We start from the raw sequence: 12,265 nt of genomic DNA, 5'->3' as shown, positions 1-12,265 counted from the left end.
AATTATTGTGTGTTGAAGGTTCAGAGAAAAAAAAATCATAAAATTGCTTGAAAAAATGTCAATGAATATGCAGAAAAAAAAAATCTAAAGAAACAAAAAGAAAGAAAGATGAGCTAACAAATTTTGAAGGCAAAAATTCACTCCACATCAAGGCACTATTTATTAGCAAATTTAGAAACTAAACAAAATTATTTGTTAATTAAACTAGCCAACATTAAATTTCTTTCATGCATGTAAAATAATTAAATCACAATCATTTATAATAAAATTCAATAATTGAAAATTATTTTTTTACATAAAAATATTTTTATTTAGTGAAAAAAATTTCACTTTTAATATTTTCTTATTAAAAGTAAAATTTTAAAAAGTTAATTTTTTTTTTATCACCATTTACTAGTAAATATCAAACATTTAAATATGTCACATCACAATCTACTTTAAAATAATTACCAATGTATCAAGAAATTTTATTTCCATATTTTCAGATCATATCTAACACCAGTTCTATTATTTTCTTCTCTTGTTTTTTGTGGGTTAAAACAAGCCTTGAGCTTTTAAACTTCACAATTGCAAAGTCAAATTGAGTTGATGAATTGGTACAGTGGCAGAATTCAATATATAGAATCTTATTTGCTTACTCCAAAACTGAAGGATTGAATGTTATACTATATCTCAAAATAACTACTTTCAATACAATGTTAACTTGATAGCTACTTCTACAACACACCCATCAATTACAAAAGTGTACTGAGTAGCACAAGTGATAGGATAATCATAACAGACTATGAAATTATACAACTTATGTCATGGATCAGATGCATGGAAGTTGAAGACTTTCTAAAAGGATAATGGATTGTAGTATTGTATAGCTCTTGATACGTGCTGGATATTCTGACAATTGATTTGCCTTCTATGGAATTTTCTTCAAGATTAGAAAAAGTGAACCTCTAGGGCTGTGAAGGGGTAGGAGATGTTGGAGGCTTGAAATCTGGATACTGCAATTCAGAGAAAAATAAAAGAAAGGGAAAGCAAAGACAGTCAAGAGAGATGATAAAAATGTGTCGGAATCATGCATTATAAAGCAGAGAATGGTCTTCATATATTAATTTATCATTTATTACTAATACTATGGTTGTGTGTTGGTAAACAACTTAATTAAGCATTTATTTAACAAGTTTTTGTCACACAAAATTTATGGTATAAATTTGATCATGAAATTTATTGAAATAAGTTGAAAAAAACTTATATGTTGATTGGCTATTTTAAGAAATTTATTAAAATAAGTTAAAAAGAACTTACGAGAGTCTTAAGTTATTTTCATAATTTCTTCGTAAGCACTTCCACACACTCCCTAAAACAATTTTTAAAACTTGGTGAAATATGATTTTTCATCTTACATACAACTTCACATTCTCCCAAAATTCACTCAATATTTCACCCTTTCCTTAGGCAGGAGGGCCTCACAAATGAGGTTTCAGTGTGATTACAAAATGTGGTGTGACATTTGATAATGACAACACAAATATTTGTCTTACAGTCTTAACAAAGATATCCTATTTGATGGACTCATAATCACACTGAAACAAAAATATATACGGAAAGAAATGTTCCAAGAAAATTGGCCACAACAAGCATAACTAATCAGCACCGAAAGTGAAAATTTCACAGATAAAGGAAATTAAGACATTACGTATGGGTATGGTGAAAGTGGCTTTGGTTGCACAGGAAGTGATTCTGCCTTAACTTCAGCTTTGGGCACTGAGTTTATTTCAGGAGCAGGTGTTGCTGCTGCTACATCTGCTTTCTGCACAGGGTTATCAGCTTTTGGAGAAGGAAGAGCCTTATTATCGGTGGAGGTTGGTAGAAGGGCCTTTCCAATATCCTAATGTTCCCAACCATTCCATTCAAAGAGAAAAAGATCAGGAAGAGGGAAAAAGAAGTTCACAATTCATATAAGGTAAACTTTAACAAATAGATATAGTAATTCTCAATTAAAATTTAAAATGTATATTCCAAAATGCATCACAATTACAGCCAATTTATTAGATCAAGAAAAATCTGAAGTACCTTCATTTCATCAACAAGCTCTTTAGGGGCAATCTTGGTGTTCAAGAACTCATCAAGTTGTTGCAGTGTTTGCTTTCGGTCCTGTCATCAAATAAATTGAAATTAATACAAAGAAAAACAAAAAAAATAACGCCAGCTTGAGCCTTTACCCGTGTTAATAACAATAAACCACAAATAAAGGGCATGTATAATGAAACAGGCTCAATTGTCATGCAATGTTTGGACTGAATTGTTAACAAAAGCCATAATGTACATATTGCTGAGTGTACAACTAAACATCACTCTTCACTGTCTGCTTTGGTGGAAGTTCACAGAATACAACTATGACCAATTGCACCTATGAGATGTGTTATGTGTACAGAAAATTACCCCAAAGAACAATACTACAGGCTAAATAGCTTTGCAGGTTCTAGCAACAGTACTCAAGTAACTCTACACTAATGCACTTAAAGAGGAAAAATGTTCTTGATCAAGATAGGGAAACCATTGAACTGGGAATCTTAACTCTAGAGAAAAGCACATCATCTATGGGAAAACCATTTCTTGATAACAGATTAACAATTAACATTGAGAATCACCTACTGGGTGTTGTCAGAAATCCGTTGAAGTAACGGAATATTTGAACATCTATTCCATTTTCATTTCCAAAACTCAATTACGCTGCTAACAAAACTTTAAACAACAATCATATATAGGATCACAATTTGACTGGTTAAAATTTCTGGACTGAATGGAAGATCCGTTGGACTTACCCCACCCCTTCTCATCACATAGTTACATACATTTAAATGGCGCTTCTCCATTCCCTTCATTCTTTGAAGAGAAAAATATGATGCTAATATGTCTCAATAAACTCACCAGGAGGAGGAATTACTAATTTAATGTGCAGACATGCAACAAAAGAAAGGTTTCCTCTAAGAGTCAAAGTTGCATTGTTCAGTAAATTGAAAATGAAAACATAAGTGGAAAGTCATGCATCCTGCATGGAAAATCATACTTACCTTAGCAAACAGAAGCTTCTTGCTTGCAAACTGAATGATTGCGGCTGATCCTACGACTTGGAGAATTGATTCTACCTATAAATATAAAAACATCATGAACAGGTAATTTATGTCAGTTGAGTCGAACCATAATGGATTATTGCTTTTTGGGAGAAATATTGTAAGCAATAACTCATCAATCAACCTCAGAAAAAGCTAATAGACTCAGTCCAGTTGCAGCTGCAACAATCCCAAGAGTAACAGCCACGCCATCAGAGGTATCCTGCAATAAACCTCCATTTAATTCTACACACAGAAATATTAAAACTTAAGATCATGAACAAAATCTATTTATTTTAAAGGCAAGCATGTACAAATGGATTGATCATCATATTCCTAAAAAAAATATCTCATTCTTGTATTTAACATTTCTAATGAACAAGTTTAGTTAACAATTAATTCTACATTTTTCCTGATTGGTCCATTTCCTTTCTTGCTCGAAAAAATCCTCAATTTGAAGAAGCTAACATTTTATTTCTCTCAAAACAGTTTAACAGTAATTTACAATATTATTAAATTTCACAGAAGGAATATGACTAGTTTTTGCAATCTGAAAAACAATAGTAGCATTGTGCATCGGCATTGAAAATTATAATTGCAATTAGACAAATCCCAGATTACATACTCCAATTGCATCGGCGATAGCATCTGTTATATTGCCTAAATCCAAACCCAAAGCTTTCCTCGGTGCCACCCAAGGGAGACCACTTTTCTGCAGAAGTCCAGTCCATGTGTGTATTGATGAGCAGAAAAGAGTGCAAATAATAAATACAATAAGCATGAAACATAAAATGGAAAGGGAAAAGAAATACAATCCATCCTCGTGGTCCTTCTGCACCATCCTTAATTGCATAAGCAGCTTTGAATCCGTTAATGGTGACCAACTCTGCAACCAGTTCAGAGTTCCCATCAAATCTGGCTTCCATCACAAGTTCATTCAATCAGCTTAAAGTATATTCTTTTCGAAGTGCAATAAGAAACAATAAATATAAGTAATTGAAAATTATTATTCCCTAGTGGAAATACCGATATCCAAGATTGATTTAATTGAGATTACCATTTGAATACATGATACAATAACACAACAACCTTTGAATGTTAATGATAATTCTTGAATTTTATTTTCCACCAATAAAAGCTAAAAATGCGATGACTCAACATGCCATAGAATCAACATGACAACATGCATTATAATGACAAATAGAGAAAAACTACAAATGAAATTGTTCTTAATTACTCTTACTTGTCAAGAATGAACAATGTGGTATTCTCTGGTTCCTTAAACTTCAAAGCAAGCTTCCTTAGGAACCCTGGTTTATCATCACCCTTATAAGGAATTGACACTGGTTTCTTCCTCAGACCCCCAACATTAGGTGCACCCACCTGCCTAATCTCAGCCAATGCTCTGATATCAAGCAACTGAGCATTCCCATCAGCACCAAGCTTTGCATATGCATTTTTTGCTGACTCAACACCCCATGGCTTAGGCTTCTTAAGAATCTGAGACAAAACCAATGGCACTGCCAAAACAGCCACTCCTCCAGCAACAATTGCAGGGTTCTCAGATGCAAAGGTGATAACACTGTCCACAAACCCATTCACATCAAAGTCTCCACCACTAGGGAAACCTACAGATTGCCCAAGTGCTTCCTCATATGTTAGAGCAGTGGCAACTCCAACATTCACAACTGAAGCTGCAAGAAATAACCCTCCATGAAAACCTGTTGATAAGCAACTTTGCAACACCGTGTGTTTCTTGTTGCTAAAGGAAGAAAAGTTTGAGACTTTGCATGCAGAAATTGTGGGCAGTGATGAGAATTTTCTGGGTTCTGTTCTTCTATCAGAAAGCACAGATAGAGGGGTCAAGGATGCAGCATTGAGGGCCTCCATAGCATAATTCTTCGTATATCACAGACTCTGTAGTGAGGCACTCAAAGAATCAGAGTCTGAAGTACCATGAGAATTGTTGCAAGTTCAAAGGGTAGATTCTGTTGCCTTGTTAAGGTTGTTTGAGGACAAACTCAGAGAGAAAGAAGAAGGAACAAAAGCTAAGGGTGTGCTGTTAGGTGGCATGGTGCGATTCAGTGGAGGTGCTGACGTGTTAAGGATATGAGAACACAACCACTGGTTGCTTGACACGTGGATAATGAAGATGAGACTCAGCTGATGAGGATTGAGTTGAGGCTGCAATTGTGTGGCTCAGAAATGTTCGAAAACTACTGCATTTGTGGAAACATACTAGTACTACACATGGAGAGTGTAGAGTGTAGTACAATTTTGTAAATTCAACTAGTTCCAAGAAGAAAAGAAAAATCCTAATCACCGTATGTTATTTTTTTTTTACAAATAATAATAAAAAGGGTTAGAAACATATTTTTTTCAATTTTAATAATTAAAATATTCTAGAAAATATATTATTAGTTTTTAAAATTTTATACAATATTTTTAGAAGATGACCGTTTAAGCACTTGCAAGCCATAAATGAAAAATATTAGTTGCGCCACGCTTTTCTAAATAAGAAATATGAATTTATACTCACTCATGCTTTTGGATATGCTATGATTTTTGTTTATGAAGAGAATTCTTGCATATAATGGTAATAATTTTGTCATTGAAACTTTTAAATTTATCGGGTTAAGTTCAACTTGAGTAAATTTTTAGAAAAGGAATTTATAAAAAATTACTAATATAAAAATTAATATATTTTTTATGAATTAAAAATAATTTTTATTTTTTTAAGATCTACTAAGTTCTTTTATTTACTTTCTCTAAAATTTTAAAAATAAGTTAAATTTGACTTATAGAAAATATTTTATTTTATTTAATTTTTTATATTAATTTTTTTCTTCCATACAAATTTCTCTGGAAGTTCACTGCGTCTTAATCTTTGGAACGATCTTTAATAGTTATTTTAGACAATCCTTTACACAACTCTTCAAACTGTCCTTCAAATAGATTGATTAGGTGGTACTTGAAAAAATTCTTAATTAATAAAAATATTTTATATTTAAATGTCACATCATTGTCAAAAAATTTAGTTTCAATTAATCTTAACATTTGTCTCTATTTTAAAAAAATAATTATAATTTATCTTTAATATTTTGTCTCCTTTGACTGCATTCTTAATACTCAAATTACACCTTAATTAAAAATTATTGGATTATGGCATGTGTTTAAAACAATTGTAATTTTCTTTCTCATGTTTTTAATGCTACAAGATCAAACACCTTTATGTAGGAAAAAGTTATGCTTATTTGACAAATGTTATACGTGACAACAAAATTCCTTTGATAACTCTCTGAGTTTGAATTGCCTAAAAATCACATTTACGTCAACTTAGTTGAAAAGTAAATAAATAAATAAAATAAAAAAAAAATCTACAGTGATTATAATTGAATTTCAGAGGAACCGAATTTTTTAGTTGAATAGAATTAACTATAAGCATGAGTTCAGCATATTATTTAAAATATTTTTATATTTATATTTAAGTATTAATATTTTAAATTTACTTTTAAAATATTATTATTTCACAAATAATTCTTTCAATATCGATTTTTTTAAAAAATTTATCTATAGTAAAAAACTAATGTGGATAAATTTTATATTTGCAAAGTGAAAATTATATATATATATATATATATATTATATTTTTCGATAAATTTTAGTAAAACAAAAACGTTGACGTGTATATCAACCACACTAATAACATCAATTTTCTTCCTTTCATTATTCTTTGACGAAGACTCTGTTAAAGCTTCAATTCTAGCCTTGCAGTTTGATCCAAAAACATTGGCAACTAATGTCTATAAATCATTTTCTTTTTAACATAAGAGAAAATTCTATAATGACGTATAAGGGGATCTGGCCTAAGAATTTAAATTATATAATGCACGGAAAATAATCGAATTTTAATTCTTCCGTATTATTAATTAACATGACATAATCAAGAGAGAAAGATACATTCTTTACCAAATAAAAATTTATTATAATTAATTGAATGATCTACTAATTAAATTTAATAAAAGCTGTCTTTTTTTCTCTCAGCATGATCATATCCTGTTGAATAACAGAAGAAAATCCAAATATAAAATAAACCATGATAAAAATAAATAAAACCCCACAATTGAAACCCCAGAAGAAATGAACCAGTTATAAATAATGAGATATTGTGGGATCAAGAACCAGTGTACATGTGGATTCCAATAGCCAACAAGAAGATGCAAACGAGTGCAAAGTAGAGGATGGAGTGAACCAATATGGATAATCCACTTGTCTGAAAGTTGCTAAACTCTACCATCTTGGTTTTGCCAGGAATTTGGATGAGCAACCCTGGAGTCAAGAGAATGAAGAGCACCACAGACACAAAAACTGGCCCCCAATCTCCCATCTCTTCACTTGTTTCCTCTTATTCTTGTGCTGATATGTCTCAATGGTTGGTTGGTGTTTCAATGAGTGCACATGGAACTTTAAAAAACAAATACAATTAGAAGGGTGAGGTTGGTGACTTTGGAAGAAGAGACAAGAAATTGATGACTAGGAAGGAAGAAATTCTTGCCTAGAAAGGGGGAAAAGGCAAAGCTTATAAAATCAAGCGATTCTGATTCAAATTTCACAACTCATACCCACATACATGCAACCAACTGTTTAGTTACTATCTTATAAAAATTTATGGTATCAATTTAATTTAAATTTATTAAATCATTTTAATAAATTAAAAAATTTTATGACAGTCATGTATTACTTCAAATCTTACAAATATGCTTCTGTTTAGAAAAGTAAACATATTTTTTTTTCCATTGAGGAATGGAATGTTTATTGTATTTAAAATACATACTTATTAAATATTTATTTTTAGAATTAAAATTTTTAATATTTTTTAGGACACTCAGCAGGAAACTAAAAAAAATACATTGTAATGATAAAACCTCGGAGGATCGAGCCGATAAATGTTGGCAGCTAATGTTTATGAAATGTAGAATGGAAAAAAAAAGTTTATGATTAAAAGCACGACATCATAGTTATAACGTATTATAACAAATTTATTCATTCGTCTAAAATGATGAATAAATAAAAAGATTATTACTTTAAATTGTCTAAAATGTTTATAGCTCAATCTCTCTTCTTCTTTTTTTTTTTTTTCAATTTAGATTAAGCTCATACTTAAAGTTCTAATATGGTATCACACTCGATCTCTTTCATTCAATTTTGTATGAACCTCTCACACTCAAATGTCCTAATAGCAACTTATCACAACAAATTTATACATTCCGCTTGTTTATTTAAATCGGGTTCACCGAGCCAATAGCGAGTGCCAAAGTGGCAATAATTGCCTCTTGGGCACTTTACCTTTTTCTTGTTTACGGTTCATTCATGAGTTATACGGATAAACCTTATCAACTAAACTCAAAACTTTTGCATCCCACAGGCTCACAAAGACACGAACTTTCTAACATCCCAGCCAATACCCAGAATTTAGATGATGAACAACTTAGGAAACACATCATTGGAGTTGCAGTTCAAGCTAGAGCTATCTTAGTATATATATATAATTGTCCCTACTATTCAATCACATTTATAACTGTAATATGGCATTTTGCATCTCCTTTCCCTACCAAAGCTTTATAGATAAGCTTGCTCCTTTTCATCATCTTAATCCTTGTTCTATTCATAACCCACAAACCAACATGCAACCCAAAAACCATTCGCCCTCTTCAGTTTCTCTTGCAGTGTCTGATATTCAGATGTTTTCTTCTACTCAATTTTGCTCATCTGAAGTTTCTCCATGCTTTCAACCGTTGGATAACTTGGGTGATATAAGGACTTTGAATTCTGTCAGGGAATTGCATGCCCAGATGATCAAAATGCCAAAAAATAGGAGCTTGGTTACAATGGATGGAAGCATGATGAGGAACTACTTGGAATTTGGAGATTCTATCTCAGCAACAAAGGTTTTCTTTGTTGGTTTTGCAAGGAATTATCTTCTGTGGAACTCTTTTCTGGAGGAATTTGCAAGTTTTGGAGGTGACCCACGTGAGGTTCTGGAGGTTTTTAAGGACTTGCATAAAAAAGGAGTGAACTTTGATAGCAAAGCTCTCACTGTTGTTCTGAAGATTTGTTTGGTTTTAATGGATTTGTGGATTGGTATGGAAGTTCATGCTTTTTTGGTTAAGAAAGGCTTCCATGTTGATGCGCACTTGAGTTGTGCACTGATCAATCTCTATGAGAAGTGTTGGGGCATAGATAAAGCAAATCAAGTATTTGATGAGAGTCCACTCCAAGAGAATTTCTTGTGGAATACAGTTATTATGGCAAATTTGAGGAGTGAGAGGTGGGAGAATGCCTTAGAACTGTTCCGTAGAATGCAATCAGCTTCTGCTAGAGTCACTGATGGCAACATTGTCAAGCTGCTGCAAGCATGTGGAAAATTGAGAGCTCTCAATGAAGGGAAGCAGATTCATGGGTATGCTATAAGACTTGGACTAGTGTCAAATACCTCAATTTGCAATTCTGTAATTAGCATGTACTCTAGAAACAATAAACTTGAACTAGCTAGAGCAGTTTTTGATTCAATGGAAGATCGCGACTTATCATCTTGGAATGCAATTATTTCGAGTTATGCAGCTAGTTGTTGTTTGAATGATGCCTGTGATATCTTTCAACAAATGGAGTCTTCCAGCATTAAACCAGACATAATAACTTGGAATTCGCTTTTATCTGGACATCTTCTTCAGGGGTCATATGAAATGGTTCTCACCAATTTTCGGAGCCTGCAACGTGCAGGCTTCAAACCAGATTCATGTTCAATAACAAGTGCAATACAAGCAGTTATTGAATTGGGTTCCTTTAATTTAGGGAAAGAAATTCATGGTTACATAATGAGAAGTAAGCTTGATTATGATGTCTTTGTTTGTACTTCATTGGTGGATATGTATATAAAAAATGATTGCTTAGATAAAGCTAAAGCAGTGTTCCATCAGTCAAAGAACAAAAATATTTGTGCTTGGAATTCATTGATATCAGGGTACTCCTTCAAGGGCCTATTCAATGTTGCTGAGAAACTGTTGAACCAGATGGAGGAGGAAGGGATAAAACCTGATTTGGTGACATGGAATAGTTTGATTTCAGGTTATTCAATGTGGGGCTGTGGCGAGGAAGCTTTGGCTGTGATCAATCGGATCAAGAGTTTGGGATTTACTCCTAACGTGGTGTCATGGACTGCTATGATATCAGGCTGTTGTCAAAATGAGAAGTACATGGATGCCCTACAGATTTTCAGCCAAATGCAAGAAGAAAATGTAAAACCAAACTCTACTACCATCTGCAGCTTACTTCGGGCATGCACGGGCCCATCACTGTTAAAGAAAGGTGAAGAGATACACTGCTTCTGTATGAGACTTGGGTTTGTGGATGACATATTTATAGCCACAGCCCTCATTGACATGTATAGTAAAGGAGGAAAATTAAAAGAAGCCCATGAGATTTTCAGGAAAATTAAGGAGAAAACACTACCATGTTGGAATTGCATGATGATGGGATATGCTATTTATGGCCATGGGGAAGAGGTAATGAATCTTTTTGACAACATGTGCAAAATAGGTATCAGACCTGATGCTATAACCTTCACAGCTCTTCTCTCTGGCTGCAAAAATTCAGGTTTAGTTATGGAAGGGTGGAAGTACTTTGACAGTATGAGGACAGATTACAACATTATTCCTACAATTGAGCACTACTCTTGCATGGTAGACCTTCTTGGAAAAGCTGGTTTTCTTGATGAAGCTTTGGATTTCATCCAAAACATGCCGTTAAAGCCAGATGCTAGTATTTGGGGTGCTCTTCTTACATCCTGCAGAATTCACAAAGACATGCTAGCAGAGATTGCAGCAAGGAATCTTTTCAAGTTGGAACCATATAATTCTGCTAACTATGTGATGATGATGAATATGTATTCCTCACTTGACAGATGGGAGGATGTGGAGCGCCTTAAAGACTCAATGACAGCATTGGGGGTGAAAATCCCAAATGTCTGGAGTTGGACACAAGTTAATCAGACTATTCATGTGTTCTCCACAGAAGGGAAATCACATCCAGAAGAAGGGGAAGTATATTTTGAGTTATATCAATTAGTTTCGGAAATACGAAAGCTGGGATATGTACCTGATATTAGTTGTGTATATCAGAACATTGATAACAGTGAGAAGGAGAAGGTTGTACTCAGTCACACTGAGAAGTTGGCTATGACATATGGACTAATGAAAACTAAAGGTGGATCACCAATCAGGGTAGTGAAGAACACAAGAATTTGTCAAGATTGTCATACAGCAGCTAAGTACATTTCTTTGGCTCGAAATTGTGAGATTTTCCTAAGAGACGGTGGTCGTTTTCACCATTTCACGAATGGAAAATGCTCATGTAATGATCGTTGGTAATAAGATGCATATGCAAAAGCCTGAAGCATTTTCTTCTCTGGAGGGGTCATTATGCTCTTGTACATCCACAGAGGGAGTGTGTTCCTGAAGGGAACAGTACTCTAAACTAAGGAATGTCTATATTACTTGAGGAATCATTGAAATACACTGTTTGCAAGTTGCAATCTTCACCTGAAATAGCTTACCTTATTTTCAAGTCACAGTATGAAAAGGTTAGAACAGCGTGCATCACCAACAACGTGGTTTAGCTCCCACTTTAAAGCATAACATGCTATCAGACGAAAAATACCATGCAAGTTACTAAACAGTGGCACAACATGTGCCTAAGATAATTGATTAGAGCAATGTGCCACTTCTGCAACAAGTTTTGTATTACCAGGTTTCACCATTGACAAGAGTAGCATCTGCTTCTCAAGGTTGGCTTCTTCAGCAATGAAAAGTAAAGTCAAGATTGTCAAAAGTTATTTTTCAAATTCACACAACTAGCAATCCAGCATGACAAAAAATTCATAAATTTTGTAGTATTTTTGTCTTATGATTATTGCATCATTTTTTCCCATGCTTTTCTTCATCTTTCACGAGTTCGATGTATACTATATTTTATTGGCGTGCGTGCACATGTAAATAGTATGTATACATGCATGCAATTTTCAGGGCAGATATAAAATATAATAAGCTGACTATGATACAAATTATTTAGACTTGCAGAGTTAGTGAGTTGTGAACATGGAA

General features: G+C 33.3%; 3 protein-coding genes across 3 annotated transcripts; 1 reads left to right on the top strand and 2 right to left on the bottom strand.

Annotated features, from left to right (window-relative positions):
* Positions 1 to 588: 588 nt before the first annotated feature.
* Positions 589 to 5,190, bottom strand: LOC113849708 (rhodanese-like domain-containing protein 4, chloroplastic). Its single transcript, XM_027479802.1, has 8 exons — positions 4,351 to 5,190; positions 3,920 to 4,022; positions 3,733 to 3,819; positions 3,253 to 3,330; positions 3,069 to 3,143; positions 2,068 to 2,148; positions 1,691 to 1,882; positions 589 to 995 (listed from the first exon to the last, which is right to left on the bottom strand). The coding sequence occupies exons 1-8, from the start codon at positions 4,995 to 4,997 to the stop codon at positions 948 to 950; spliced, it is 1,311 nt and encodes a 436-aa protein (XP_027335603.1). The 5' UTR covers positions 4,998 to 5,190; the 3' UTR covers positions 589 to 947.
* Positions 5,191 to 7,281: 2,091 nt separating this feature from the next.
* On the bottom strand, positions 7,282 to 7,494 carry LOC113851084. The gene has a single exon (XM_027481571.1). It carries the CDS (start codon positions 7,492 to 7,494, stop codon positions 7,282 to 7,284), a length of 213 nt encoding a protein of 70 aa, XP_027337372.1.
* Positions 7,495 to 8,405: 911 nt separating this feature from the next.
* LOC113849079 (pentatricopeptide repeat-containing protein At4g01030, mitochondrial) lies at positions 8,406 to 12,223 on the top strand. The gene has a single exon (XM_027478679.1). It carries the CDS (start codon positions 8,693 to 8,695, stop codon positions 11,531 to 11,533), a length of 2,841 nt encoding a protein of 946 aa, XP_027334480.1. The 5' UTR covers positions 8,406 to 8,692; the 3' UTR covers positions 11,534 to 12,223.
* The last annotated feature ends 42 nt before the right edge of the window (positions 12,224 to 12,265 follow it).

The sequence above is a fragment of the Abrus precatorius genome, unplaced genomic scaffold, assembly GCF_003935025.1.
Source record: "Abrus precatorius isolate BTA unplaced genomic scaffold, Abrus_2018 Scaffold9, whole genome shotgun sequence".
NCBI lineage: Eukaryota > Viridiplantae > Streptophyta > Magnoliopsida > Fabales > Fabaceae > Abrus > Abrus precatorius.
Note: the sequence above shows the minus strand (reverse complement) of the source record. Positions and strands in the feature narration are given on the sequence as shown.